The sequence below is a fragment of the Phodopus roborovskii genome, unplaced genomic scaffold (genome assembly GCF_943737965.1).
Source record: "Phodopus roborovskii unplaced genomic scaffold, PHOROB, whole genome shotgun sequence".
Taxonomy (NCBI): Eukaryota; Metazoa; Chordata; class Mammalia; order Rodentia; family Cricetidae; genus Phodopus; species Phodopus roborovskii.
The window spans coordinates 2315924-2343147 of record NW_026125545.1 but is presented as its reverse complement, the minus strand read 5'-3'; the positions used below and the strand labels follow the sequence as shown (position 1 = coordinate 2343147).

General features: G+C 38.1%; 1 protein-coding gene across 4 annotated transcripts in view; it reads right to left on the bottom strand.

The window, feature by feature from the left end:
* The window catches only part of Ktn1 (kinectin 1), an 83700-nt gene that overhangs the window by 45242 nt on the left and 11234 nt on the right, over positions 1–27224 (bottom strand). For all 4 annotated transcript variants that reach the window (XM_051177093.1, XM_051177091.1, XM_051177089.1 and 1 more), the window contains exons 2-17: positions 25144–25692; positions 22086–22223; positions 20051–20218; positions 17977–18107; positions 12307–12423; positions 10452–10592; positions 8564–8670; positions 7200–7332; positions 5820–5907; positions 4885–5051; positions 4291–4359; positions 2864–2901; positions 1827–1917; positions 933–1001; positions 444–481; positions 232–313 (exon numbers count right to left, since the gene is read on the bottom strand). In XM_051177093.1, the coding sequence (XP_051033050.1) occupies positions 232–313; positions 444–481; positions 933–1001; positions 1827–1917; positions 2864–2901; positions 4291–4359; positions 4885–5051; positions 5820–5907; positions 7200–7332; positions 8564–8670; positions 10452–10592; positions 12307–12423; positions 17977–18107; positions 20051–20218; positions 22086–22223; positions 25144–25663 (2097 nt within the window). In that variant the 5' untranslated portion in view covers positions 25664–25692. The remainder of the gene's footprint in view (positions 1–231; positions 314–443; positions 482–932; positions 1002–1826; positions 1918–2863; positions 2902–4290; positions 4360–4884; positions 5052–5819; positions 5908–7199; positions 7333–8563; positions 8671–10451; positions 10593–12306; positions 12424–17976; positions 18108–20050; positions 20219–22085; positions 22224–25143; positions 25693–27224) is intronic.

The following is a 27224-nucleotide window of genomic DNA, read 5'->3' as shown; positions in this document are numbered from 1 at the left end:
GCCAAGGAATGCTTGGTGCAAAATAAATTTAGTTTAAGCATTTAGCTTAAGACAAAATACATTTAAGCAAAAAGTCTATTAAAAATCCATTATTTAGATAAGCCACCAAATAAACTAAAGAAATGATGTTTCCAAATGACTTTATTAAAAACTAGCATTTTTAGAGTCACTGTAACTTAACTCCTAACAAGTTGTTCTGAGAAAGCTGAATTCTCAAGCTTAATCACACACCTTAAATTCTTCCATTTTGCTTGCAATTTCATGCTGCAGCTGCTCTTCAAGCAATCTTATTTTATCATCCTTTACATGGATACTGTGAGAGAAGAGTATCAATTAAAACTAGTTCATTCACGGATTCCAGGAACTAGACACACAGGCTCAGAGGGAAGTGGCACTGGGCTTGAACAAGGATGCACGGTGTGTGCACAGAACACAGTCCTCACCTCTTTTGCATCTTCTCTACCTCATGAACTGCAGCGGCCTGTATCAGAGGAAAATGAAAATCAAAACTATTCATTTATCCACATAAAAACTTCTACTTCCATACATTTGGGTTAAAACTATGACAAAACTATGTACCTCTCTGTGTTTTATTGTCCATTATTTTTTTACTTCTCAGAGGTCAATTTTCCCTAATAAAAAAAGTTTGCCTTTTATACACTAAAAGGAAAAGGCTAAAACAAGCAGAACATTAAGACTGTTTTAACAATCTCCTCTGTTTCAGAAATGAAGAATTTGTTGTATCATGTTACCTCCAATATGAATAGGTATCGTCGAGATGTCTGTGCAGAGAAATCTCAATAACACATCCCACAGCCAAACATAAGTAATCATTATGGATAGTAATTACACACAGAAAACTGAGCTCACAACCTCAAACATGAAAAGGCAAATCAAAATTCTTCAGAAGCAAATAAACAAAAATGGTCTACCTGCTCATTAGCCAGGGCCTGCAATTTCTGCACTTCTGCTTTTAATAAGAAATTCATATTCTGTATATCCTAGAGCAAGAAAAAAAGTTCATGTATTCAAAGTTGTTTCATAAAATTTACTTTAAACTTGTGGCAACATATCTGTTCTACTTTAAGAATCTCAAATTACAAATTTCCTAAACCAAAAAGAAACATTGTAACACAAAAAAAAAAAAAAAAATAAAAGACCCAGAAACTCATTATCAGGGTTCAAGCTGACCATCAGAAAAGCAAAGCATCTGGGCACTAGCTCTCCCTCTAACTCAAACTGAAAGGCAATCCTGGCTCCTTGAAACTTCAAACTGCTGCCTCTCCTCAGCTTGGCTGGAGAATCCTGAGACTTCAATGTCTTCCTATCCTCAATGTGGCTGGAGAATGAATCCCAGCTCTGAGACCCTGATCCTGTCTTAAAAACCTTTCATGAGTCCTGGGATTAAAGGTGTAAGCTCTAATTCCCTTTTAAACTGATTCACTCTCATGTATCCCTGGGTGGCTTTGAACTAACAACAGAGATTTGACTGCCTTTATCTCCTGAGTTCTAGGATTAAAGGAGTATGCCAGCACTGGCTGACCTCTATAGCTTGTGGCTGACTTTGCTTTTGGAAGCCTCAGGCAAGCTTTAATAATCACTACAAAACATCATCAATTTCTGTTACTTGCCAAATTTCTGAAATTGTTATGAAATGCTTCATCTGAGTAAACCTTTTGGGCTTTCCTATTAGCACTAAGGAAGTTCTATAGTTCAGAAAGAGAAATCACTTTCCTTGAGTTCCAGAATCATACATAACACATAGTGACTATCTACAACATTGAGTCCTATAAAATACTGCAGCAGTAAGCTGCAAGTTACTGTACCTTAAGCTCCTCCTCTTTGCTTGCTAAGTGATCGTGTTCATTTGCTAATGAATCCTCAGTCTGCTTTAGCTGCTTGTCCTTTTCTGCAATCCTTCAGAAAGGAAATACATTGGTGCTTTTAGTAAGCATTTACAAAGGATTAGTCTTACCTGGAATCTTCCTACAGACTCTATTCAGTCTACTAATAACTGTCATAAAGCATGACATCCTAAAATATCGTGTGTGTGTGTGTGTGTGTGTGTGTGTGTGTGTGTGTGTGTGTGTGTGTGTGTGTGTGTGAGAGAGAGAGAGAGAGAGAGAGAGGACAACTTTCACAAGTCTGCTCCTTCCCTCTTCCCTTCAGCATGAGAGGCCAGGGGATAAAATTTGGGTCATCAGTAAGAGCCTTTTCTACTAAGGCATTTATTTCTCCAGCCCAAAATAGACCCTATTTTATGGCAGGATGATGTGGTTCACACCTGTACTCAAGAGGCTAAGGCAGGAGGATAACCACAAATTCAAGGCCAGCCTGGGCTACAGAAAGAGGCCTCAAATCACAGATTCACAACTGCATAGACATACATTGTTTAAAACTTGAATCAAATAAGTTAATTTACATTAAGAAGTCTCACATCAAAACCAGATTATAGGTCATCTGCAAACAACTGAGCATATCGGTACAGTTATGCAACATAAACAAGGAAAGTTTACTTTGAGTGTGCAGCCTAATGTCACAGGGCTAGACACAAAAGCACCACAAGTACAAAGCAGACAGGAGCACTAACCTTCCACTACTCTGAAAGCACAAGTACCTTTTCTACGTGACTACCAATGTCTCAAATGAAGGGAAGTCCGCCCAGTTCTTTTATGATAACAACAAAAACAACATATAATGTTTGGGAACTAAACAGACACAAGCTTAAAAAAAAAAAAAAGCAAAATAAGAGTTTAGTTTTTCAACCAGATCAGAATATGAAGTTAATTGCGCATTATATCAAACAAGTATCTGTTAGTGGGTATGACACAAGTATAAGAAAAGTGTGGAATTGGAGGCTTACACTTTATGTAATTCTTCTGCTAGAACTGAAGCGGAGGTCTGAGAAAGAAAAACATTATCAACATAAGAGCATTTGAGAAAAAGTTTAAACGCTGTACAATAATAATCACAACAGAGCTTTTAAGAACAAGAGAAATTAACATATATAAAGTTGTTAAAGACAAATCTGACCTATAGTGAGTAGCTATAGTCTGAAAGCACACCTGATCACCAACAGCCATATTAGGAAATTATACATCACGTCACAGAATATTAAGACTTGAGCAAGTGGGCAGGCCTGGAAACTACAAAACTGACAAGCAACAAGTGCATAAGGGCAGGTCCATCCCCAAAGGCCCCCTCTACCCCATCATCGCTTCCTCAGCTAAGTCTTCTGAAATGGCCCACCCCATGACTAAGACTGGGGAGAATGCGCTGCTGCTCCCTTCCCACTATGAAAGGCCGCAGCACTCTCAAAGGCACTTCTGACCAAGTCTGTTAGCTGATGCTAAAGATCTCAATCCAACTTCAATTAATTTTAAAGTATCATCTCTACAATGTTGCAATCAGGGGAAAAACATATGTACACAAAGCTTTGGGAGTCTGAACTCTAAAATATACTTATAATGTTAAAAAACTTTTAACATGAGAGTCAAATTTCTTTTTTATTTCGAATATGTGTAAGTGTCGTAAGGGGTGGCATGGGCACATGAGTGCAGATGATGGAGGAGGCCATTAGATTCCCCTGGAGCTGGATTAGGCGGTTGTGAACTGCCTGTTGTTATGGATGCTGGGAATTAAACTCTGGTTCTGGAACAGCAGCAGGCACACTTTACTGCTGAGCCAACTCTACAGTCCAGGAGTCAAATTTTTAGTACTTGTTGCTACAAATAATTTTTATAATTTAAAAGTTGAACTGAAACTGAAATTTATATTTAAGTGTATTTTCAATCAAAGCATGGGGCAATGGTGTCAAACGGGTCTTACCATACCATTATTTAAAACTCTGCAACTAAACTGAATCACACATTTCAGTGAGTCTTCTGCAAATATACTTTAGGAGCTGAACTTAATACAGCTACCCTCTATGCATGTGTGAGATTACAGAGGCTAAGTTAATATTCTGTGACAGTCCATCAACCAATGTTTCAGTCCCTACTCTAGGCTCCCCCTGGCTATCCCTTTTGTTTTGTGACACAGCCCTGAGCTGTGTCACCTCCCAAGGGTGAGCACTCTCATGCAACCCTTCTAATTACTCATCTTTGGGGTTCTTAGTGCTTCGCAAGTATTATATATAATATTAAATGTTTGAAACTTGGGGCCACTACATATTGATTCATTGACCAGTCTCCCAAATACTGAAGTCTGGTACTACACAAACATTCAGATACTTGTTCAAACAGCTGGAAAGCTATGACTAACAGTACACAACTGAAAATGCACCATTACCTGAGCGGCTATCTGGGAATGGAATTGTTGAATCTGAGCTTTCAAAGCCTCATTTTGTTCCAAAATATCCTTTTCATAAACAGAAAACAAAAAGAGAAAGGACAAATGTGTTATTAATAAATATCCTAGTGCACATTAACATAATGATTTACATATTCTTGGTTTATCAAGCATTGTATTTTGAATTAATTTACAAGACAGACATCTGGCTATTTCCCTGTCCCTGTCCCTCTCCCTATCCCAGGAAGTCCTGAAGAAGTGGATGAGCTCATCTTTTAACAAATGCTCAAAGACTAAATGTTCATTATTTGCCACTATTAAGGGTTAAGACATACCACACTTACCCTAATTCCTTTTTCTTTATGATTTAGACACCGAAGTTTATTTGAAGTTTATTTGAACGTAATGCATTTACATAGACATGTTTTGAATTCTTTTTTTGCAATTTTTAAATTAAAATGATACTAGCCCCCCCAACCTCTCCAATGGCTCTTCTCCCTCTTTTTAATTCATGATCTCTCTTTAATTATTTATCCTTACACATGTAAACACATAAATACAACCCCCTATTTTTAAAAAGAGAGAAACAAATACCTGAACTTGAATTTGCAAAGACTCTTCTTTGCTCACCCTCTTTTGCTCTGACTCCATTAATTGCATCAGTCTCTGCTCCAACTGCTGTTTTGATACCAGGGTGTCTGTGAGCTTACTGTGCAGACTCTGGACTTCATTTTCTTTGGCCACAAATTTACTTTGTAAATCTATAGCAAACAAAAATACTACATCTTACAAACGCTTCTTCTTTCACCTTTTGTGTGTGTTTGTATGTGCGTGTGCGTGTGTGCGTACATGTGTGTGTGTGCCCCCTTCTCTGAAGCACTTAAACAGATCTTTCCGTACCCTTCTGCAGGTGCAGCAGCTCATCCTTCCTTGTATAATTCCTGTCCTATGAGTGAGTTCTTCTGGGTCAGAGATTGTCTTGCCTCTATATCTAGAGCTATGCCTAAGGCTTGGCACAATATTCAATAAACATTAACTAAATAGGATACAAAAATATTAAATGACTATACCATTTCTTAAAAGTACTTTTTATTCCCCCAGAGATACATGAATAATTATGCTAGCAAATTTCATATAATTCCTTGAACTCTGCTACACAGAGAGTCACCAAGAAAATCTACTATGTTAAAGCTAACGTTTAAAATGCCATTTAAGTAATTTGAAATGACAGATAACTTTTCTGTTTGCCTTTCTTCCTTCCTATAGATAACACCCAAAAAAAAGATATATCTAAAAAGCATATATAAACCATTTTAACTCAAAGTCACAATAAATGAAGACAAAATGAACTTAAAGACGACCACTAACTTGGCAGAGAAGAACAGGGGAACACCCTAAATCAAAAAGCTTAATGACAGGAGATACCAGGCAGCGTGAGAAGCATCACTGTGTCCCACACCATGAACAAACAATAACCTTTCTCTGCATACAGAAGAGTTTCCAGTCTACGCAAATGCCTCTTCCTTTACCTTGCTGTGCAGCCTCATGCTCTGCTGTTCTCTTCCTGATGTAGCTCTGAACTTCTTCCCACCTCCTCTCTGCTTCTTGTAGTTGAACCTTGAAATTGAAAGAGAGGAAGAAAAAGCAACACAAACAGACATGATTTCAATTGTTTTTAAAAAAAAAAAAAAAAAAAAAAAAAAGGTGGTGAGGGCATTTGTCAGGCACATCCCCCATCTCATCCACTATCTCAGAAATGCAATTGCATGCACTGTCGGATAAAGACAGACAGCTGCTGCTACATCCTTATCTTGTCCACCAGCTATGACCTATTGTTCACCAATCATCCTTAAGCCCATAAGCTTTTAAGAGACAAGATAATACCTTTATTGCTAAATCTCAGTAAGCACCTAAAGTTCACATTTTGAAATATACATATTACAAAACACCAAGAGTATTAATTTTAATGCCACTTATTATTTATTCAAATCTATACAGAACACATTTCCTCATCCATGTCAGCAATAAATCCCCCAGAAAATCCAGTATTAAAGGAAAGACATTGATGTCACATTCACATAGGATTCATCAAAACTTTGGGAGGGGAGTAGTTATGCATTTTCTGATGGTAATTATGAAACTGTCTGGAACTAACTGGTCTCGGAATATGCTATATATCAATATAGATGGAGGATCTAATAGTCACACTGCATATAACATCTATAAATTGAACTATACATTTTTAGAAAATCTTTTTTCTCAGTGAAAGGAGGAACAGGTAGCCACCATTCCTCAAAACACCTACATTCCAGAATTCAGGTAATATGAAAGAATACATCTGTTCCTCCTTCAATCAGTCTGAGCAACCCACCACATCCGACAACATAAGCAGCTCACCACACACACTATCATTCTGGGATTTGGAAAAAGTATGATTTTTTTTTTTTCATACTTTTTTCAAGTTTATGGGCTCAAATGCAAACCACTGGAGTACTCTGCTGTTGTGATCAAAAGAAGGAAAAAAACAAAACAACCCTATTTCAATGAGGGGTTGCAATTCTAGGAGGGATTCTATTGGACTTGATGATGAATTCAAGTTATATATAAGAGTAATGCTAAAGGTGCTTTTCTAAAATAATGTTTGCCTTCCATATGCAGACTCTAACCACCACACATAAGACAGAATTCTACCCTTATTTGTCAACCACTTGGTTTCATTTTTCAATCATCAGTCTTCAGCTTCAAATCCAGGCCTACATTCAATTCTTTCATTGAAAAGGCAGAGCCCTTACCTCGTGGGTCTCATTAGACTTCACACTACATTTCTCCACTCTACATACACATTTAGATCATGAAGCTTGATATCAATAACATTGACAAAAGGGTACAAAGAGGCAAGGTGGTGTCACCTTCAACTGGGTAGCAGCTTGCTCTGCATTCTTCTTCTGGACTCCCTCTTGCTGCAGCTTCCCTGTCTTCTCATTCAGCTCATTCACCAGCCTCCCACAGTCCTGACGCAGTTTATTTAGCTCTGCAGACTGCCTGAAAACAGTGACTAGATTAGGGCTTTGCACTGTTGCACACCTAAAGAATTTAGCTGTGCTAAGCTGGTGACCCACTTACAGGCAAATGTAAAGGAACATGACTAAGTAGCAATATTGTTCCCCTAAGTGTACTAGTGTACCCCTAAATATTCAAATCACCATAGCAAGCTCTAAAATGCACACTACAGAGCTGACAGGACAGCTAAGAGGGTAAAAGCTATGCAAGCCAAACAACCTGAGCTCCATCCCCAGATTCCACAGTGGCAGGAGAGAACTGACTCCCCAAAGCTGTTGTGTGTCCTGTGTATACAATCCATGGAACACAGGACATGAAACACATGCTGTGCCATATACTCAATAAGATAATTTTAAATTTGAAAATCACTGTAAAATATTTTAAAAATGGATAACCAAAAACTAAGAGAAGTATAAACAGACAATGTTACCATTAAACTAAAAGTCTCCTAATACAGAGGTTGGAGAAAAAGCTCAGAAGTCAAGAGCACTTGTGGCTTTGAAGGTCCAGGTTCAGTTCCCATCACCCACATGTGGCTCATAATCACCCTTATTCTAGCTGCAGGGAATCCAACACACTGTTCTGGCCTCTCATAGGTACCAGGCATACATGAGGCACACAGAGGCAAAATACTCATAGACATTAAGTAAATTACATGTTATCAAACACCATCACCCTCTTAATACTAACATCATTGTAACAGGACTAATCCTATTGTCCAGTGGAAGAGATAATTTTTAAATCCTATGAATAAGCTTTCACTTCATTATTGAAGACAAATAAATAAATTACCAGTTAAGAGTGCTTACTTTGTGCAAGACTACTAGCCTTTCTAAAGTATAGTTTCTGAAATGGCCCATGAATCACCTGGGCTCCACTTTTGGGCTCCTGGATCACAATCTATATTATATAGAGGTAGGAGGACCAAGACTATGCTTTTGAAATTAGCATCACAGGTGCTATTGAGAATAATGAAATGTAAGAAGTTTTGAGATGGAGAGAGACAGCTTCGGTACATGTGTGCAACCCCGCTGGCAACAGAGATGCTCAAGGGGCTTTACAGAGTTCTCCTCACAAAGAAAACAGCTGTTTTTTGGAACAAGATTAGAAGCAAATGGAAGAAGCAAAAGTCTCAGCAGTTTCTCAAGCATCCTTTGGATAACAGAAGAAACAGTGTGTCATTCAGTTGAGAATGGAGAACTGGGAGACATACTTGCTTTCCAGCTGGTTGGCAGTGTTGCTGACAGCATCTCGCAGTATACCATTTTCCTGCTTCAAATGGGCTATCTCTGCTTCCATCTGTTCCCGAACTTGCTGAAACTATTTTAAAAATACAAATTTAGTAAACAAAGATCGACAAACCCACCTTTAAGAGAAAGTCCACTATAGTAAGAGAGTAAAAGGCACTCGGAAAATGAAATCCAAACCATCCTTTTTCAGGTCAACAGGGAGACACTTAACACTATATAAAGTATCTGTAAGATTCAGACCAATTTGTAAACTAAGCAATAAACACAAAAGTCAAAGGATCCACTATAAGGAAAAGGTCTTAAATGATTGCAAAATAAAAACAACTTAATCAGTAAGAATCTGACATAGATAATTATGTTCAACCTCAGATGTGTACAATCCTATGCTGGCATTAGCCAGCAAACAGAAGTGACAATTTGGAAGAGTTTCATTATGGGGAACATCAAAACTCAACTGACAAATCTAAGCCTTGTTCTGCAAAGGATGGAAGGAAGAAAAAAGAAAGGGAGTAAGAATTCATTGGTCCAGACCCAACTGAAATCTTGAAAATTAATGATATATGGAAAATATCCTAAGAACCAGATCTCTGGAAACATTCAGAGACTGGCAAAAGGTGTATGGCCACCAGAACACAGCAGTCTCTTTCACTAACCCTCTGAGAATCATCACTCCCTACATCCCTCTCTCCCACTGTAATGCCAAGCACATCCACCTCTTTGGATCAGTCCAACTCAGCTTCTCATTGTCAACACCTAGTTTCTCTTGGGACTTGATTCCTGCAAACATTCACTGCCCCTTATTTCTCTTTCCACACTGCTGCCGGAGTAATCACTAAAAAGTACAATGAATCACACTCTTCTGGCTTCCCTAAATTCATTCACTGGCTGTCCAATATTCAGGGTTAGGGGGTCCTTTAAATGGGTCCATACTTATTTCTGTATCTTTCTTCATTCCAACCTTGGCTCTCAACTTTTAAAACTTTTATTGTATTACTCACAAAGTTCTGAGATTCCAAAATACAGCCAATGACCCACCATCAACAGAGATGAAAATGAAGAATTATACCAAATAACTCTTAAAGCCTCCCCCCATTCCTTCAGTCTCTCTTGACAAAGTTAATCCAGAATGATCCAACAAAGTCTGAATACTGTGTCTAAACTCTCCTATCTACTATCAACACTCTTTCCCACCTTCCTAACTCCACTATAGCAAAACACACAATGCTTACCTCTACAGGCATGGCATATTTTCCTATCTTCCAGCCTTCCTACCTTATCTCCATATAGAACATTTATTTACAAGGGGGAGCTCATGGACCACAGTCTGATAGCTGGAAAACCAGCATAAAACCGACCCAGACCTCCTGAATGTGGATGTTAGTTAGGAGGACTGGGCAGCCGATGGGGCCTCTGGTAATGGTTCAGCATTTATCCCTAGTGCATGAATGGGAGCCCATTCCACATAGAGGGATACTTTCTTGCCTAGACACATGGGGAAGGGCCTGAGCCCTGCTCCAAATAATATGGCAGACTTTAAAGATCCCCCATGGAAGGCCTCCCCTTCCCTGGGGAGCAGAAAGGGGAAGGGAAGGGGGTTGGGGATATAGGAGAGGAGGGGAGGGGAGGGTGAAGGAACTGGGAATGACATGTAAAACAAGCTTGTTCCAAATTTAAATAAAAAATTATGAAAAAGAAAAATTTTTTTAAAAAAACATTTATTTACAACAGAATGAAGAGAAGTGAGTTTAACTAGCCACTATGCCAATGGTCCAACCTGTACAAGGCACTTAACCGGCTGTAAATTAAATGAATAGACACGTTTCCTCTTACTTCTCAAGACTTCAAACACACCTTCATCTGCATCTGCTGAGTATCTTGGTAGCTGACGTGCATTTTGTTCTGAAATATACTGTGTTCCTTTTCTAGTGCTCCAATCCGATCTTTCATTCTTGCTATAACTACATTGCTTCTTTCTTTCTCTGTCATCATTTCCTAGAACAGTAAATCAGAAAAGAAATGTATGAAGAACTTGTCATGAAAAAGATATTACAACACTATCAAAACAAGCCAGTGTTTTAACAGTAACAAAATCATGAACGCTCAATCAGGGCTTGGGTACAAAGCAAAGCTGGGGAATTAAAAACCAAGAGTCCTCGGCATCTTCCCACTCTTCACAATTCCCTTCATAGTACAAACACTCACCAATTTGTTTCTATTTCAAATGTATTTTTTTTTATTTAATCATTAAAGGCTGTGAGCCTAAATAAGGCTTACATGCTATTTTAAGAAAAAACAGTAATTGCTTCTTACTCTCCTTTCTAGTTGAGTAAAAACACTGGGAAAGGTGTTAGGGTGGGAAATAAAGGGAGGCCTCTCTTCTGACAGGGTATGTCTAAAGCAGAAAAAAAACTTGAAAATGGCTAAGTCAGAAAGCAAAAGCAATTTTAGTTATCTGAACGTATGAACACATTCTTGCTTTAAGAAACTATGGCAAAATTTAAGTTTTTATGTAATTTATGAATTTATATGCTTCTATTTCATATTTAAGATTTATATTTGAAAGTTGTTATACTGATATACAATACACTTATCAATTTCTTTTTAAAAAATTATACTAAACCAGGTGGTAGTGCATACCGAGAAAGCCTGTCTCAAAAAACAAAACAAAACAAAAACCAACAGCAAAAAAAAGAATGTATGTTGTTTACAAAAGCTCCATACTAAAGCCAGGTGTTTGGCACAATCTATAATCCCAGCACCTGGAGGTGGTAGGGAGGACCAGGAGTTCAAGGTCATTCTCAGCTAACAACCAATTTTAGACCAGCTGGGCTACCAAAGACTGTCCCAAAACAAAACAGAAAAACAAGTACTGCACTTCATTTAACTCCATATAAAATATGGTGTTCAAAAGTATTAATAAATTTCATTTGAGGATAATTAGGTCAGATCTTTTTATGTCTATTTAACTTAGTTACCAAGTATACACATCCCCAGTATACTGGACGATGAGTTACTAAAAAGTAATTTAGTGGACTGAAGAAATAATTAGTTATTAAAGGCTAGGCTCACAACCAAAACGTCAAAAAGTAGCTTAGCGATCTTTTTCAAACTTCAAAATATCACTATTAAGTGATATTCACATCCAATTATATTACAGCTGCCTATAAGGAAGCAGGCTCTCAGAATCTATGCTTCCACTGATTTTCTCACTGATCAAAAGCACACTAAGGATTTACACCATCAAGTGGGTGGCAAAGAGATGGCACACTGCTCGTCTATACTATTGCATGTAATGGAGAAGACCACATTCTCTCAAGAGTTCCAATTTTGTTCATTATTCTATACAGCATTTTTAAAATGGCTTAAAGAAGTGACTACCACACGACTTTCCATGCATGAGTAACATAATTTCACACATATCACATAATTGGATGTTATACTTCTGTGAAGAGCAGATACACATCAAACAAACTCTTCTGTTAAGCACAATGGTTTTCCTACTCTGGTTAGACTGTCTAATAAATATTTTTATTTTATCTGTATTATCATGAAAGACTGCAAGCCTTCCATAACAAAATCCTAAAAGAAAATCACTTTTGTAGTGTATAAACTTTTACACAAAAAATTAAGTCAAGGAGCCCTGGTGGTCTTTAAGGTGGCACTGCTGACTCAGGAAGCTCAGCCCTTAACCTAAGAATGTCTTCACCTGCGTTAACTGCTTACAGCACTCCTTTGTGGCAGCGGCATCCTCCTTCACAGCAGCCAGCAGCCTCTCCTTTTCCTGAAGCTGGTGTAGAAGAGCACTCAGCTCTCCTTTACTTGACTGTAATTGAAGTCAAGACAGAATGAGCAAGTTAGCACGATCTATTGAAAACTGTGAGTGTGAACTAGCTGCCATCAAGAGCCCTCGGTCAATGGAATTACAACATCCAAAATAGGATGACTGCTACATACTAGTCAGTCAAATAAAATCAAATAAGTCACTCTAACAGTGCATATCTAAAATTAGCAGAGTACAATTAGAGTAGAAACATATTTAACCAAGAAGTATAGAACAAACACTTACAAGCCCAAAACTCAAAAACAGCAATTTCCCCTCCTTATTTTTCCAAAAGATTGAGAGACTCTGAAATCAAATGTGACCTCTCACCAATGTGTAATTCAAAAGCACAGTACAGGAAAGACAGACAAAGCAGTGAAGATCAAACACAGTACTCAAACTCTGTCAAAACATGCCCAGATACCTCCAGTATCCAGGTCTCTGATGTCAACAGGCACCATTGCCAAATAGAAATAAATAAATAAATAAATAAATAAATAAATAAATAAATAAATAAAGTCCCATTTCAAATGAGAGACAAATGCAATTCCAGGGAGAATGTCCTTGGAAGACAGCTGTAAAGGATACATGAAGGAAATGAGAAAACAATACAGAAGTTGTACCAACTTTACTATACTAGGAGCACAGCGAGCAAGGATTCTATGGGAGGCCCCAACAGAACAAAAGGGTTCACTGCCTACACAGCCTCAAAGAGGACAAGGGCAATTTCACCCTTATCCACTCCCATCATAAAGACTGTTCATTCAAGAAAGGAACCCTCTTAGAAGAGGGCCACTCCACCATGGCTACATTAAAACAATAGCTTCATTTTTTCTTCCTTTCACAATCTGTTAATGACAGCATTTCTAATTGCCACTTCTAATTGTCCTTTTATTTTCCACAGCCTACCTGCTTCTAGTCTTGACTCCATGGTTTGATAGTGGGCCCGGGGCCCTCCCTGCCTCTGGTTTGTAGGTAGGCCAGAACCTTGGCGGTCCAGCCATACTTCTTCAAACTTGTTGGCTACCATTGTGTTTCTATGGGTCTCCAACAAGGTTTTGCAGAAACTCTACTTCTAAGATTTTGCCATATTAGGATTCTGCTTTGTTGATTTTGGACTTGACAGTTTAGTGAGGTTAAACATTACTCTCCCTGCATTCCACTCTTTCCTTGAAAAAAGATTCAATTATTTGTTGTTTTACTTTTTTTCACATAAACAGCCTGAATTTCACTTCATATTCTTGCCATCTAGTTCCATCAAACTGCATTCTTTCAATAGAAGCATTATAATGAGCAGTGTTTACCCACTGGTTCACCTGTTGCCTGCACTGGTTAGTGGGAAGTCCAGCAGTAGTTCTACTATAATGTGGATACTTTGGTCATACAATTGGTTATGGATATTTGTCATTGTTTAGGGAATTGGTTACAAAATGTTGTTGGTTTTGGCCAGGAAGAAAATTGAATAAAGGGGAATAGATTCAAGGTTTTTGATAAAATAAAAAGGTAGATTATTGAATCTTCCTCTAAAACATATAGATATGAGGTAGATAGAAGGTAGATTATTGAATCTACTTTTTAAAAGCAACAACTAGTCTTAAATATTTTACATTGAATTGGTCTTCTGTATATTATATACAAATACTGTATATTGATATAAATGTGAGATTCATTTGTTAAGACATATTGTACATGTTTCTAATATTGTCCAAGTTATTGTACCTATATAGCTCATTTATCAATGTAATGCAAATTTCTAGTTCTTGAAAGTTATTATTACCAACTATATAAGATAATAAGGAAATGTAGGTGAATAATCCATCACCTATTACAATTAGACTTATAATCACATTAGGTATGTTTTCAAAGTCAAACAGAGATATATTTTAGATAGACAGGTTGTCTTCAAGCACTTCAGAGATCTATAGAATATGGCATTTTAAATGTTTTAATAACATAGGTAATTTTTATGACAATGAGACATATCTGCTCCTGGCAGTACCAACACACATAAAATAAATACAATATTAAAAGGAAAAATAGCAAGAAAGCTGGGCAATAGGGGCACACACTTTTGATCCCAACACTCAGGAGGCAGAAGCAGGTAGATCTCAGAGTTCAAAGCCAGACTGGTCTACAGAACGAGTTCCAGAACAGGCTCTGGAGCCACAGAGAAACCCTGTCTGGAAATAAATAAATAAACAAACAAATATTTTTTAAAAATTAAGATTCAAAAATAAAAAATATACCAAGAAAGTTCACTACAACACAACAATTTAAGTTTATATTCAAAGTCACAAGGCTGATGAATGCCTTGTACACTTCACTTACATTGGACAACTGCTGGTACACCCACACAGACAGACTAGCTAGCATACTGTATGTATGCAACACACAACATTGTAAAATGTCAGACTTGCTAGGTATACTGCCTTCACATCCAAAGTATGGACAGATTTACAATGCTGTGACAAGAAAAAGTTTCTGACATAACACACACACAACTAGAGTAATTAGTTATCAAGTTAGGCATACATGAGAAAGTGATACTGGCAAGGAAGAAAAAGACTTGTGCTAGAAGAACCAAATAAGAGCTAGTTCAATTAAAATACAATGGATGTTAAGAAAAATGTCACTAAACACAGCTACAAAGAAAAAGAGCTGCATAAATCTCACTCTGAAGGAGAAAAAGAATGGACACTGCCAGTGGATGAGGGGTGGGTGGCTGGGGGGGGGGGGGCTGGAAGGGAGAACAGGGATGGGAACAAGAGGGATCAGGTAGGGGGTGGAGGGAAAGAGTACTGAGAGGGACAGCTGGAATCTGGAGGCATCTGTGGGATGAGATAAAAACATCGCACAATGGGAACCCCCAGGAATCTATGAGGGCAACCCTAGCTAAGACTCCTAGCAATAGGGGATACATAGCCTGAACCGGCCATCTCCTGTAACCAGGCAAGACTTCTAGTAGGGGGACTGAGATACCAAACCAGACACAAACACTTCAACCTACCTACAAGATACACTGGGGTAAAGATGGTACAAAAATTGGGGGACTGACCAACTAATGACTGCCCAGTCAGAGGCCCATAACCTAAAAGGGAGGTCACCCGTTGAGGGCCAGGACCCAGAGGCAGGATACCCCCATAGACCTAGGCTAGAACCAAATATGACTGGGGAAAAAGTCAAAGAAATGATTCCTAATGATATTTTGCTATACTCATAGATGGGTGTCTAGCCCAACTGTCAGCAACTGATGGAAATAGATGCAGAGACCCACAGCCAAACATTAGGGGGAGCTCAGGGAACCCTGCAGAAGGCAGAGAGGAAGGACTGTAGGACACAGTGAGGTCAAGGACACTACAAGAAAACCCACAGAAGCAAATAACCTGGGCTCAAAGGGGCTCATAGAGACTGAACCTACAACCAGGGAGCCTGCATGGGACCATCCTAGGACCTCTGCATGAATGTTACAATTGTGTAACTTGCTCCTCTTATCAGACTCCTAAAAGTGAGAGTAGGGGCTGTCTCTTGACTCTGCTGCCTGCTTCTGGGACCCTTTCTTCCTACTGGATTGCCTCATTCAGCCTTAACAGAAGAAGTATCTAGTCTCTTTGCAACCTGACATATAATAGCTGGCTGACATTCATGGGAGGAGAGAAAAGGGAAACTTTGGTTGAGATGTAAAAAAAATAAACAAACAAAAGCTCTCAACCCCCCCCCAAAAAAAGCACACACACACACACACACAAATTCAAAAATAAATAAAAAAAGAAGAAGAAGAAAGTATACTAGTCTACATGCAGAAAATAAGCACCAAGGGGGACTTTAAACAGTGAGTAAATAACCTCTTGAAGATCACCACACAGGTACATAGAAAAACAGATGAGAGATCTAAGAGGAAAATCAAAACCAGACTACTGCAGGTGGTAGCTGACATAGCTGACAACTCACACTAGCATGGTCTTCAAGATAAAATCCAACTGGTTTTAAAGGTAGCTAAGCAGATGAGGAGGAATGCATGTAGGTGTGTACCATGACTGAAAATAAGGAAAATTAAGTCAACCATACAACACTGAATATCAGAATACCGGATCATCTTTTCTGCAGGTTAACCCTTACAAACTTGACACTTTTTCCATATGACAAAGTATATACAACAATATAGTTAACATGAACCACATAAACAATGTTAGTTATACGGGGTTTTGTTTTCAAGGGATGGGGGGGGTTGGTTTTTGGAGGTTTTGTTTCTTTGTGTTTTGGTTTTTTTTGTTTGTTTTTGTTTTTTGTTTGTTTGTTTTTGTTTTTTTGTTTGTTTGTTTTTGTTTGTTTGTTTGTTGTTTTTTTTTTGTTTGTTTGTTTGTTTTTTTTTTTTTGGAGACTGGGTTTCTCTGTGTAACAGCTCTGGCTGAAGTGGAACTTGATTTGTAGCCCAGGCTGGCCTCAAGCTCACTGAGATCCACCTGCCTCTGCCTCCCAGTGCTGGGATTGCAGGCATGCACCACCACCGCCTAGCAGAGGTTTTTTTTTTTTTTAACAGATTTTGTTAGTCATAGCAGTGATTCCACCATCTGAAAGGGGGAAGGGAGTTACACAAAAGTGTGCAGGTCAGGGGTCATCATCAAGTGTTACTTCTCAAGATGGCCATCAACTTTGTTTATTTGAGGCAGGGTCTCTCTTTGTCCTGGCCATCTAGCAAACTAGTGAGCATGACAAATCCTCCCCAGGATCTTCATGTCTCTTGTCTCCTCAGCACTAACCCTGTAAGCACACATGCCACCACACCCAGTATTTTACATGAGTCCAAGAGATGAGAAACAGAGCACTAAATGATCATGGTAAGCCATATACCCAGTGACAAGTTCTAGAAAGCAAACTCAGACTCGCATGCTTGCATATCAAGCACTTTATGGACTAAAGATACCTCCCCAGCCCCAAATTATATATTCTTGAAGAGAAACATTACAATCACACAGAGACACTCACACTGAACAGAAGGTCCTAGGGTCTTTCCAATGTGAAATCTTGGATCAAAAAAGTATGATCTTGTGAGTGGGGCATTGGTGGTACACGCCTTTAGTTCCAGCACTCGGGAGGCAGAGGCAGGCAGATCTCTGTAAATTCATGGCCAGCCTGGTCTAAAGAACTAGTTCCAGGACAGGCTCCAAAGAAATACAGAGAAACCCTGTGACCCCCCCCCAAAAAAATTCAAATCTTGTGTTTTCTATCTAGAAATCCTGATGTTGACTTCATCAAGATTTCTAGTTAAAGCAGAGCATGATCCAACTCAGTGAAGAGCAAAGTAACTTCAAAGCCATAAAAATTTTGCCTATTTTAAAAAGTAGCTTTTGTCAAAGCAGCAGATAACTCAAAGGATGCCTGAATAAACAATTACATAAATTAGCACAGATATGAGATGACTTCTAAAGCATTCTTCAACATTTAGAGGTGACTATGAGGACATTAAGAACAGGAATATTCAAGTCATCACTATGGCACCTCTTGCCTGGAAAACTTAACAATCCTTCACAACTGGCCACAACCAAAACCTGTGCTCACCTTCTTTAAAGCATCTTTTATTGCCCCAGACTTCTCCTTCAGCAGGTCTACAACACACAGAGCCTCATCCTCAGAAAACATCATAGTCTTCAAGGACAACAGGAAATCTTTAAACTTCACTTCAGCATTTTCTTTATTGAAAAACAAAAGCAGGAGAGTTAGCAGCAGAGACCCAACAATAATTTGAGCAAAGGTAAACATAAAAACTTCCTGACCCAGAAAGCTAAAAACCACAAGAAAATGGACTTTTCAGGTCAAGTAACAATAGACAATTTTACCAAGAGGGAAAGCACCTGCTTACCATCTGTACCACAGAAAGGTTAAATTAGCTAAAAGTTTTCCCAAACTACATAATACGAAGATGCCAGTATGCTCTCGCTTTTTATCCTTTATTTATGTGTTTGTCTGTTTGGGAGGGGAACATACATGTGCAATTCAGAGAAAAACTTGCCTGAGATTCTATCCTCAGATTCTATCCTTTTGCCATGTTTGAGTCCCAAGGCTTGAACTTGGGTCACCAAGCTTGGTGACACCTTTACCTACTAAGGCATCCCACCAGTCCTGCCTCACTTCTAAAGGCATTTAAACATTTAGTATATGCCAGCATCTATACCAGGTATATTCACAGTATCCTCATTTAACTTTAATAATCCTGACTTTGTAAACCAAATTCCACTGAGAAATAAGTCTACGATAATTCTAACAATGCAATCTGCTTCTAAAAAGTCAACTATATACAAATATACATTAAAACACTGTATGCAGAAATGCCTCTGGATTCACCTATTCTAATTCCCCTAGGGCTCCCTGCTAAGCAACAAATTCCCTTTCTTCAAGGAACTTCTACCCTGGAGACCCAAAGTAGACAGTCTAAGATTTTTTACACATCAGACGCACTACTTGTTTAAAAAACAATTGTGTGCATAAGTGGAATGAAGGAGTAAATGAAAATTCCACATTTGCTACTCAATTGTGATGTAAACTTAAAGCTGTTCTTATATACCCAGACAACATCTCTTCATGTAATCTGAGTTGGTCTTAAACTTAGAATCCTCTTTCTCACTCTTCAGAGTATTACAAGTATAGGAATAGGCCCAGCTAAAGCAATCTTTAGGGGCTGGAGAGATGGCTCAGTAGTCAAGGGGCATCACTGCCCACCAAAAGCTAGGCCTGCCCACATTCATCAAAAAAAAAAAAAAAAAAATACCCCCACAGAGTCACCTACAGGCAATCTAATGGAGGAGTTATCTCCTCAACTGAAGATCCCTCTTCCTAAATGACCCTAGCTTGTACCCAATTACCAAAACAAATGAACAAAAAGACCACAGCAGAGTGCCTGAAATAAACTGATATGTCTTTACAGCACATACAAAGTCCTCTGCTCTTATAGAAACAACAGCTTAATGACAAAAAATGATAAACTGATGTTTTCCTACTGTCATTCCTCAGTGTGTTCTCTAGTTTTGTGTTGTTAGAATGCTTGATTTTTTAAATACTGTTTCACTTACCAACTTGAGGTTTTGTTTTCGTTTTTTTAATGCTAAATAAATTTTGGCTTAGGATTAAGATAGAATTTCCAACAATTTCTGAAATAGCCCTAAACATACTTCTGTCATTTTGTACTATATATATTTATATGAAGCAACATTTTCAGTATAGAGGATTTTAAAATAAACCAATTCAGAAAGATAAAGTTGTCCTTCAATACCAAATACTTAATCAACATTCAATTCTTTATGTGAAAATAAACAAGCATATTCATCTCATTAGAATACAAATTTTATTTTAACTTTAAAATATGGTAAAATTATATGTACACCAAAGAACTGTTCTGAAACCAATTCCTTTGACTTATTAGCAGTAAATGTTCTGTTGGCATACCAATTTTATATACCTAGGATTGCAAGATAGTCAAGTGTTTAAAAGATAAGAAGCCCTGAACTACAAGTCTTTTACCTCAAGGATGCTTATTAGTCTTTTACAATTCACTGAGCCTATGATAAAATGTAAATCGGTCCAAGCACTCAGAATCATAATTTTATAACTTAACAGATCACAACATTTGGCATACTACCTTTGTCAGTTTCAATCTTCAACTTTTTAGCTGAAGATTTATGGATCCCTTCTACATGGTCAGGTTTAATCATATCAATAATCTCTCTCTTATCCACGAGATTTGAGTTAGCATTATCCATCGAAGGAATGTAAGCAGTTGCATGAATAAGAGGCTCATCTACCAAGACTGAAATTTAAGTAATAAGATCATAATTACTGAGTTGTTATAACAAGAGTAATTAAACAATATACAGACATACTTAAATTACAAATACAGTGATTCTAAAATCTCTACAATTAACTCAGTTTAGTTTCAAACTCCCATTTCATCATTTAACATGATTTCTAGAGTATCAGTTTAAAGTTCTTAAGTCACTCAAGCCTTCTTAAAATGAGGTATATCTTCTCTAATGGTGTTAGAAACTTCTTACATCTATCCTTTAGCTAACGCTTGTTTGATCTTTGAGTTTGTCTTCTGTTTATGAGGTAAGATCTCATTGTGTAGCCTAGGACAGCCCTGAATGCAGGATCCTCATGCGTCAACCTTCTAAGAGATGAATTATAGGTGTGCTACATCACCAAGCCACTTCTCTGTCTGAACAGAAGATTAACCTTTTTCATTTCATTAGTGCTGTTAGGCAATTCTTTTTATTTATGATGATGTATTACTCTTATAAGTGGCAATGAGCTCACTATACAGCCCAGGATGATTCTAAAGATTCCCTAGGCAGTGTGTACCTCCATGCCTGGTTTTAGCAGTGCTGATGATGAAACCCATAGCTTTCTGCATCCTTGCCAACCCACACGTGATCGTTATAAAATAAGTTTCTTTCCTAAGATAAGTACAAAATCAGTCATTCCTGCTTGCAGAATAGCTTCTCATTTTAACAGTTATACCTTTCAGTTCTAGGGCACATCATACTTATCAAGAACAGAGGAAGGCCTGGGTGTGGTGTGCATGCCTTTAATCCTAGCACTTAGGGAGGCAGAGACAGGTGTATCTCTGAGTTTGAGGCCAGCCTGGTCTATTGAGTTCCAGGGAAAAAAACGAGGTTACACAGAGAGGTCCTGTCTTGGGGGGTGAGAGGGGACACAGAATGAAGCCTGCAGATTTTGCTCCCTATTTTAATGTGAGAAACTCTACAAAGAATTTGAATATATCTTCTTTAGAGATAACAAATATCTATACCCAGATGAAAAATCTCACTATATCCCTTTACACTCAATCATTCAGGGCACAAGGGTGCAACTTAGTGGCAACGCTAAGACCCTGGATTTCATCTTGTACTACCTCCCCCATAAGGATTTTTTGTGTTAATAATTCCTACCTCTTACTTAAAGTTGGAGAAGTATAACTGTATCAAATATAACTTATAGCTGACATACCATAATCTTAACGTAATAAAACTTCATCATTTCTCTTTCCAAACACTGTTTTCTAGCACTAAGTAATATGATAGCCCGGCACCATTTGTGAACATTGCTGTTTAATCTCCATAAACCTTATAGCCCAGCATTCTCTGGAAAATTCTGAAATGTAAGATTGCTTTGTCACTTTTAACTGGATAACTACCATAAACACATGCAAATTTGTAGGACATAGTAAGAAATCTAGGCTAATGCCCTGGCATCCTCAGACAGATGAACCTAGCACTCAGGCGCTATAAGTAGGAAAATCAGGTCAGTCATCCTCAACTACATGGTGAGGTAGAAGACAGCCTGTGCATGAGACAATCTCAAAACACCTAAATAAATAACTTTTAAAAATTATTAATATGTCCAATTAGCAGATAATAAAATCGTAATAAATATAAAATGTTTAGAAAAATTTAAGTATAAACATTTGGGGAATATTTTTATTCTACATAGCTTGCATACTATTAATTATTTTTCAAAACCAAGAATGACTAAAACACAAGCATTCTTAGCACACCTGTAAAGAAACTTTTTAAAGCAGCATTTTTTAGACTTGCATTAGAATGCCAGTGGTTACAGTACATGGGCGAGGTCTCAGGAGCTGCTACCCACATCTCTTTACAGATGCACCATCTTACCATTCTCTGTCTTTTGCTTCTTTGACAAACCTTTCCTCTTCCCTGGCCCTGCTTCTTGTTTTGTCTCTTGATGGAAAAGGGACAGGTCTGGCTTTTTGGAGGGTGCCGTCAGTGTCTCCACCTTTTTATCTTGGTCATCTTTTATTAAATATAAATGGAGAAAAATCATCACAGCAAACAATGAACACACCAGGAAACAAGAAATTATTAATAAATAATTCCCACCATGCTTTACCACAAACAGCTTAGTCTCACACTGACTCTCCTACCAAAGACTTTTCCTCCCAGCTTTCTTACTCTACACTATCAAATCTCTAACGTACTTGCCCTTTCCTCTCATCTCCAAGCCATTTCCAGCCCCACTCGGGCCACAGTACGGTCGCTTCCCTACCACTGCAATCCGCACCTTCCACGCCCATTCCCATGGATGAAATAATAAGCTGTGCTTTCTTTTCCATTTTTTTCTCTCCCACTCCAATCAAGGAGTAACTCAAATCTGAGTCCCAATTTTACTGAAATTTAAAAAAAAAAAAAAACGAGCTCCCTAATTTTCTTCTTATATTCCTTTCATGTGTCCTTTGTGAACTGCTTCTAAGAACACCTCATGTGCTGGGGCTATCACGCTGAATGACACACACAGGCACCTGAGACACAAACTGTGTCTCTTCTCTTCTCACACTCAGTTTCTTCAACACTCCTTACCTTAGTGCTAACAAGCATGTACTAATCACAGGCTGGAAAAGTTTTCTTTATTCAGTGAGGGCCAGAGAATAAATGCTTTAGCCTTTGCAGGCCACACATACTCTAGTACATGTGCTAGAGCATCCATGAGCATGAGCATCCACTACTGACCACTGTGAAAGCTGGTCACAGGTCTACAGAAGTGACTGCACTCAAACTTTTTGAACACTGAAGCATTTAAAATGTAAAATCTATTCTTGGCAACAAAAGTCAAGATGACTTAGCTCAGAGACTGAAGTATACCACACCTAATCTCACTTAGAATCTCAATCACCTTTGATCCTATCTTCTTTACCCCCAAGATTCATAGATGAGGTTGGTCCTCCCTTTTGACACTACTACATAATCTGACCCCATGACCTAACTCTAGGACAATGTCTGAACTATCTTTCTGACTGTGTGAAAGGCTTCATGGGGTTCTCATAAATTCTGTCCAAGAACTCTCTTCCTAAAATATAAATCTAATCAGGGGCTGGAGAGGTAGCTCAGTATTATGAATAATTTCTCTCCTTACAGAGGACCTGGGTTTAGTTCCCAGGACACACAGGGTAGCTCACAATCATCTGTAAAACTCTAGTTCTAGCACCAGGAATGCAAGTGAAACACACAAATATGTATGTAAGCAAATACACACACACACACACACACACACATATATATATATATATATACTCATAAAAATAATCATATATATTTCTTTTAAAAATATTTCTTTTAAAAATATGTACTTATATATATACAAATCAAATTCAATCTAACATCACACAACTCACTGTTTCCCTATCATGTACTCAATAAACTGATTGGATGGATGGATGGATGGATGGATGGATGGATGGATGGATGGATGGATGGGTGGATGGATGGATGGATATAGACAGATAGGCAGGCAGGCAGGCAGGCAGACATATGGGCACATGGCAAATTTTAAAAAGTGACTATATTAACCTGACCAAAAGCTCTTAACTAATGTAAGCCCCACTTCCTGGGCTGTTTACAAAAACTGTCATGACCTAGGTAGTGTGACCTCTTCAGCTGTGTCCACTTCACTCTTAACAATACTCTAGACTCATAGATCTCTCCTGTGCCTGGACAAGTAGCTTTCTGTCAACGTAGGGTGAGGCCTACTATTTCCTTGATAAAGAGACTTAGTCCTAAAGATAGCTAAGGCATTGCATCATCCATAAACTCTTTACCCACCAATTCCATTAAATACTGTTGCTTTGGCTTCTGTATTTCTCCTATATTATTTCTTCCATACTTCTACATAAATCACCTTTTGATATTTGACTTACAACATTTCTCTTTCCTGACTAAGGCATGCAGTGCTTACTATTATTTCTCTAGGACCATATGTGGTCATAGCTGCAAGCAAGCCCTTTAAGTCAAACATAACCATTAAAACTATAAATAAGGATACACAAAGAATTTCAGTCCCTTCATATAATGCCAATGCTCTGCAGCTGCACACATCAATTGCCATTTCTAAGGAATTTTCTGATGTACACTTGTCCTTGACACCCATGCAGGAAATAGGTTCTAAAAAGCACCACCAATATCAAAGTCCGAGGGGGCTCCCTTACAGAAAATGACACTGTACTCCTCCCATATACTTCAAGCATCTCTAGATTACTTATAATACATCATAAAAAGTGGATGTTATATAAACAGTCATTGTATTGTCTAGGAAACGACAATTTCAAATGACTGCTCATATTGAAAACACTCTTTCAAATAGTTTCATAGACATAATCCTTTCTGAAGTATTTTCAATCAATGTTTCTTAATTTTATATATACACATATATATATAACATATATGTATTTATATGTACAGCAAGATTATATAAATATGTATTTATACGCACAATCACAACTAGCCAGCACTTTCTCAAGCTTTAAAATTAATGCCTGGCACTGCATGCTCCAAATGGCCCATCTTGGAAGTCCTGAGACCCAGATGATCTGACCTTTTTCTACCATCCTAACCTTGTATCTACAGCTGGCATGTGACTCCTTTCTGGAGGCCCAGTGCCTCCAGAAATGTAATTTTGAAAATTGAATCAAAAGTGAGAAACAATGTTTCACTTTTTCAAGTCCTATCACATTGATTACAATGTGTTCACTAAATGTCACTCTCAATAACTACAAGCCCTTCCAGTGAGTCTTTTAAGTAGTTACAGATAAAGTTTAAAGTGTTTCTTTAATCACTGCTCATTTCTACCTGCAATTCCTGTAAACTAGAGGGACAGTAAGGGGAACAATCTGTTTCAGACTCACTATGTGTAACCATGCAAGGAGTTAAAAAGATTATGTACCGCTTCCATTTTTAGACCTCTGCCCTGCTTTCTTCTTCAAGGCAGCTGCTTCGGGAGGTGGGGCCGGCTGCTTTGTAACTAGGCCGGGCTCTACTTTTTTGCCTGAGATCTTTGATGCATCGCTTTCTTTGATGATCTGCTCTTCCACTGGAGGTTTCTGTTTCTTGTCCTTCTTTTTTCTCTCCCTGACACTGTTGGAAGTGTCAAGCACATTCAGTGGAGCAGGTACAAACTGCTCCTCCTCCCCGGCCGAAGCATCAGGTAACTTCAAGTCCCGAAGTACATTCTCAGAATCAGATTCATGAATGGCCCCATTCTGGATTTCTTTCTTTTTATTCTTTTTCTTTTCTGCCTTCTTTTTATCTGTTTTTGTAGAAATCAGCTTTTGTTCTCTTTTTTGTTTTGCAAGAACTTCATCATATAATGTTTCTTTCATGAAAAGCCAGAAGAAAAGGAAAATGACTGTAATAACTATTGAAGGAATAAGGACAACAAAATACGTTGATTCATAAAACTCCATGGTGCTTTCTTAAAGTGAGCCTATGAAACCTAAATGAGGGAGGCAAAAGAGAGAAAAACCCCAGTCAGTTATGAAACAATCAAACTTATAACATCCTGACCTTTCAATTAGCATTTCAAATCTAATCCAATCTGTAATTATAGCCCAAAACAAGTTAAGTGTTTAAAACATGGGTTCTGTCAACTACAACTTAACTATACTGAAAGGGAAATGGGTGGTAACTAAAGAGTCTAGTATTTCCTTCCCTTCTCAAACCAAATGAAAAGACCCTAAAAGGGGCAGGTGAAGGCAGGGTAGTTCTTCTCCACTGCCCTCCGTGGAATCAGAAGAAGTACTGCTAGGAATTGAACTGAGAGCATCCTTAATATATTATACCATACACTATACATCCAGCCTCATTTTTGGTACTTATTTTAATACTTCCCCTCATTTTACTCTATAATATTAATATATACCACTTCCTACATGTGAAAATAAAGACATATTAAAAATTACCAACATACTGACACCATTAAGAATACCAAACTTGGGGGCTGGAGAAATGACTCAGGGGTTAAAAGCACTGGCCACTCTTCCAGAGGTCTTGAGTTCAATTCCCAGCAACCACATGTTGGCTCACAACTAACTATAATAGGATCTGAAGGCCTCTTCTGGCATGCAGGCATACATACAGAATACCCATACTTTAAACATAAATAAAAATTAAAAAAAAAAAAAAAAAAAACACACAGTAACACACACCTTTGTTCCCAGAACCCAGGAGGCAGAGGCAAATGGATCCTGAAGCCAGTCTGGTCTACAGACAAGTTCCAGCCATCAAAATAATACAGAAAAACCTTGTCAACTATAAATACTATGACCCTTGGTTAAATTCAATTCTACTAAAGTCAAAAAGCATACATTTAATCCCAGCATTCGGCAGGCAGAGGTGCGGTAGGCAGATTTCTGGGAGTTTGAGGCCAGCCTAATCTACAGAGAGAGTCCCAGGGCAGTCAGAGCTATACAGAGAAACACTCTCAAAAAAACAAAAAAATAAACAAACAAACAAACATAAGCCAGGCATAGTGGTACATGCCTTTAATCCCAGGACTCAGGAGGATAGATCTCTTGAGTTCAGAGCCTGGTCTACAGAATGAGTTCCAGGATAGCCAGAGCTATCCTGTCCTGGGGTGGGAGAGATGTGTTACATATAAGTTCAATAACCAAAGTTAAAAAGTCATAATTTTATGATTAAGATGTGTTATATATTATAAATTCAATAGTTAAAAGTAGTGATATAGCATTGTCAGAATCACTTGTCTTTAAATGTTTGATTTAAAAAGATTACAAAATGAGGCCGGATGGTGGTGACGAACACCTTTAATCCCAGCACTTAGGAGGCAGAGGCAGGTATATTTCCTGCCTCTGGATCAAGACCAGCCTGATTTACAGAGAGAGTTCCAGGACAGGCTCCAAAACAATACAGAGAAACCCTGTAAAAAACAAAACAAAACAAAAACAAACAAAAAAAATTATAAAATGTTAACATTTCTTTGTTACAGGCAAAATAAATGCTTAATAA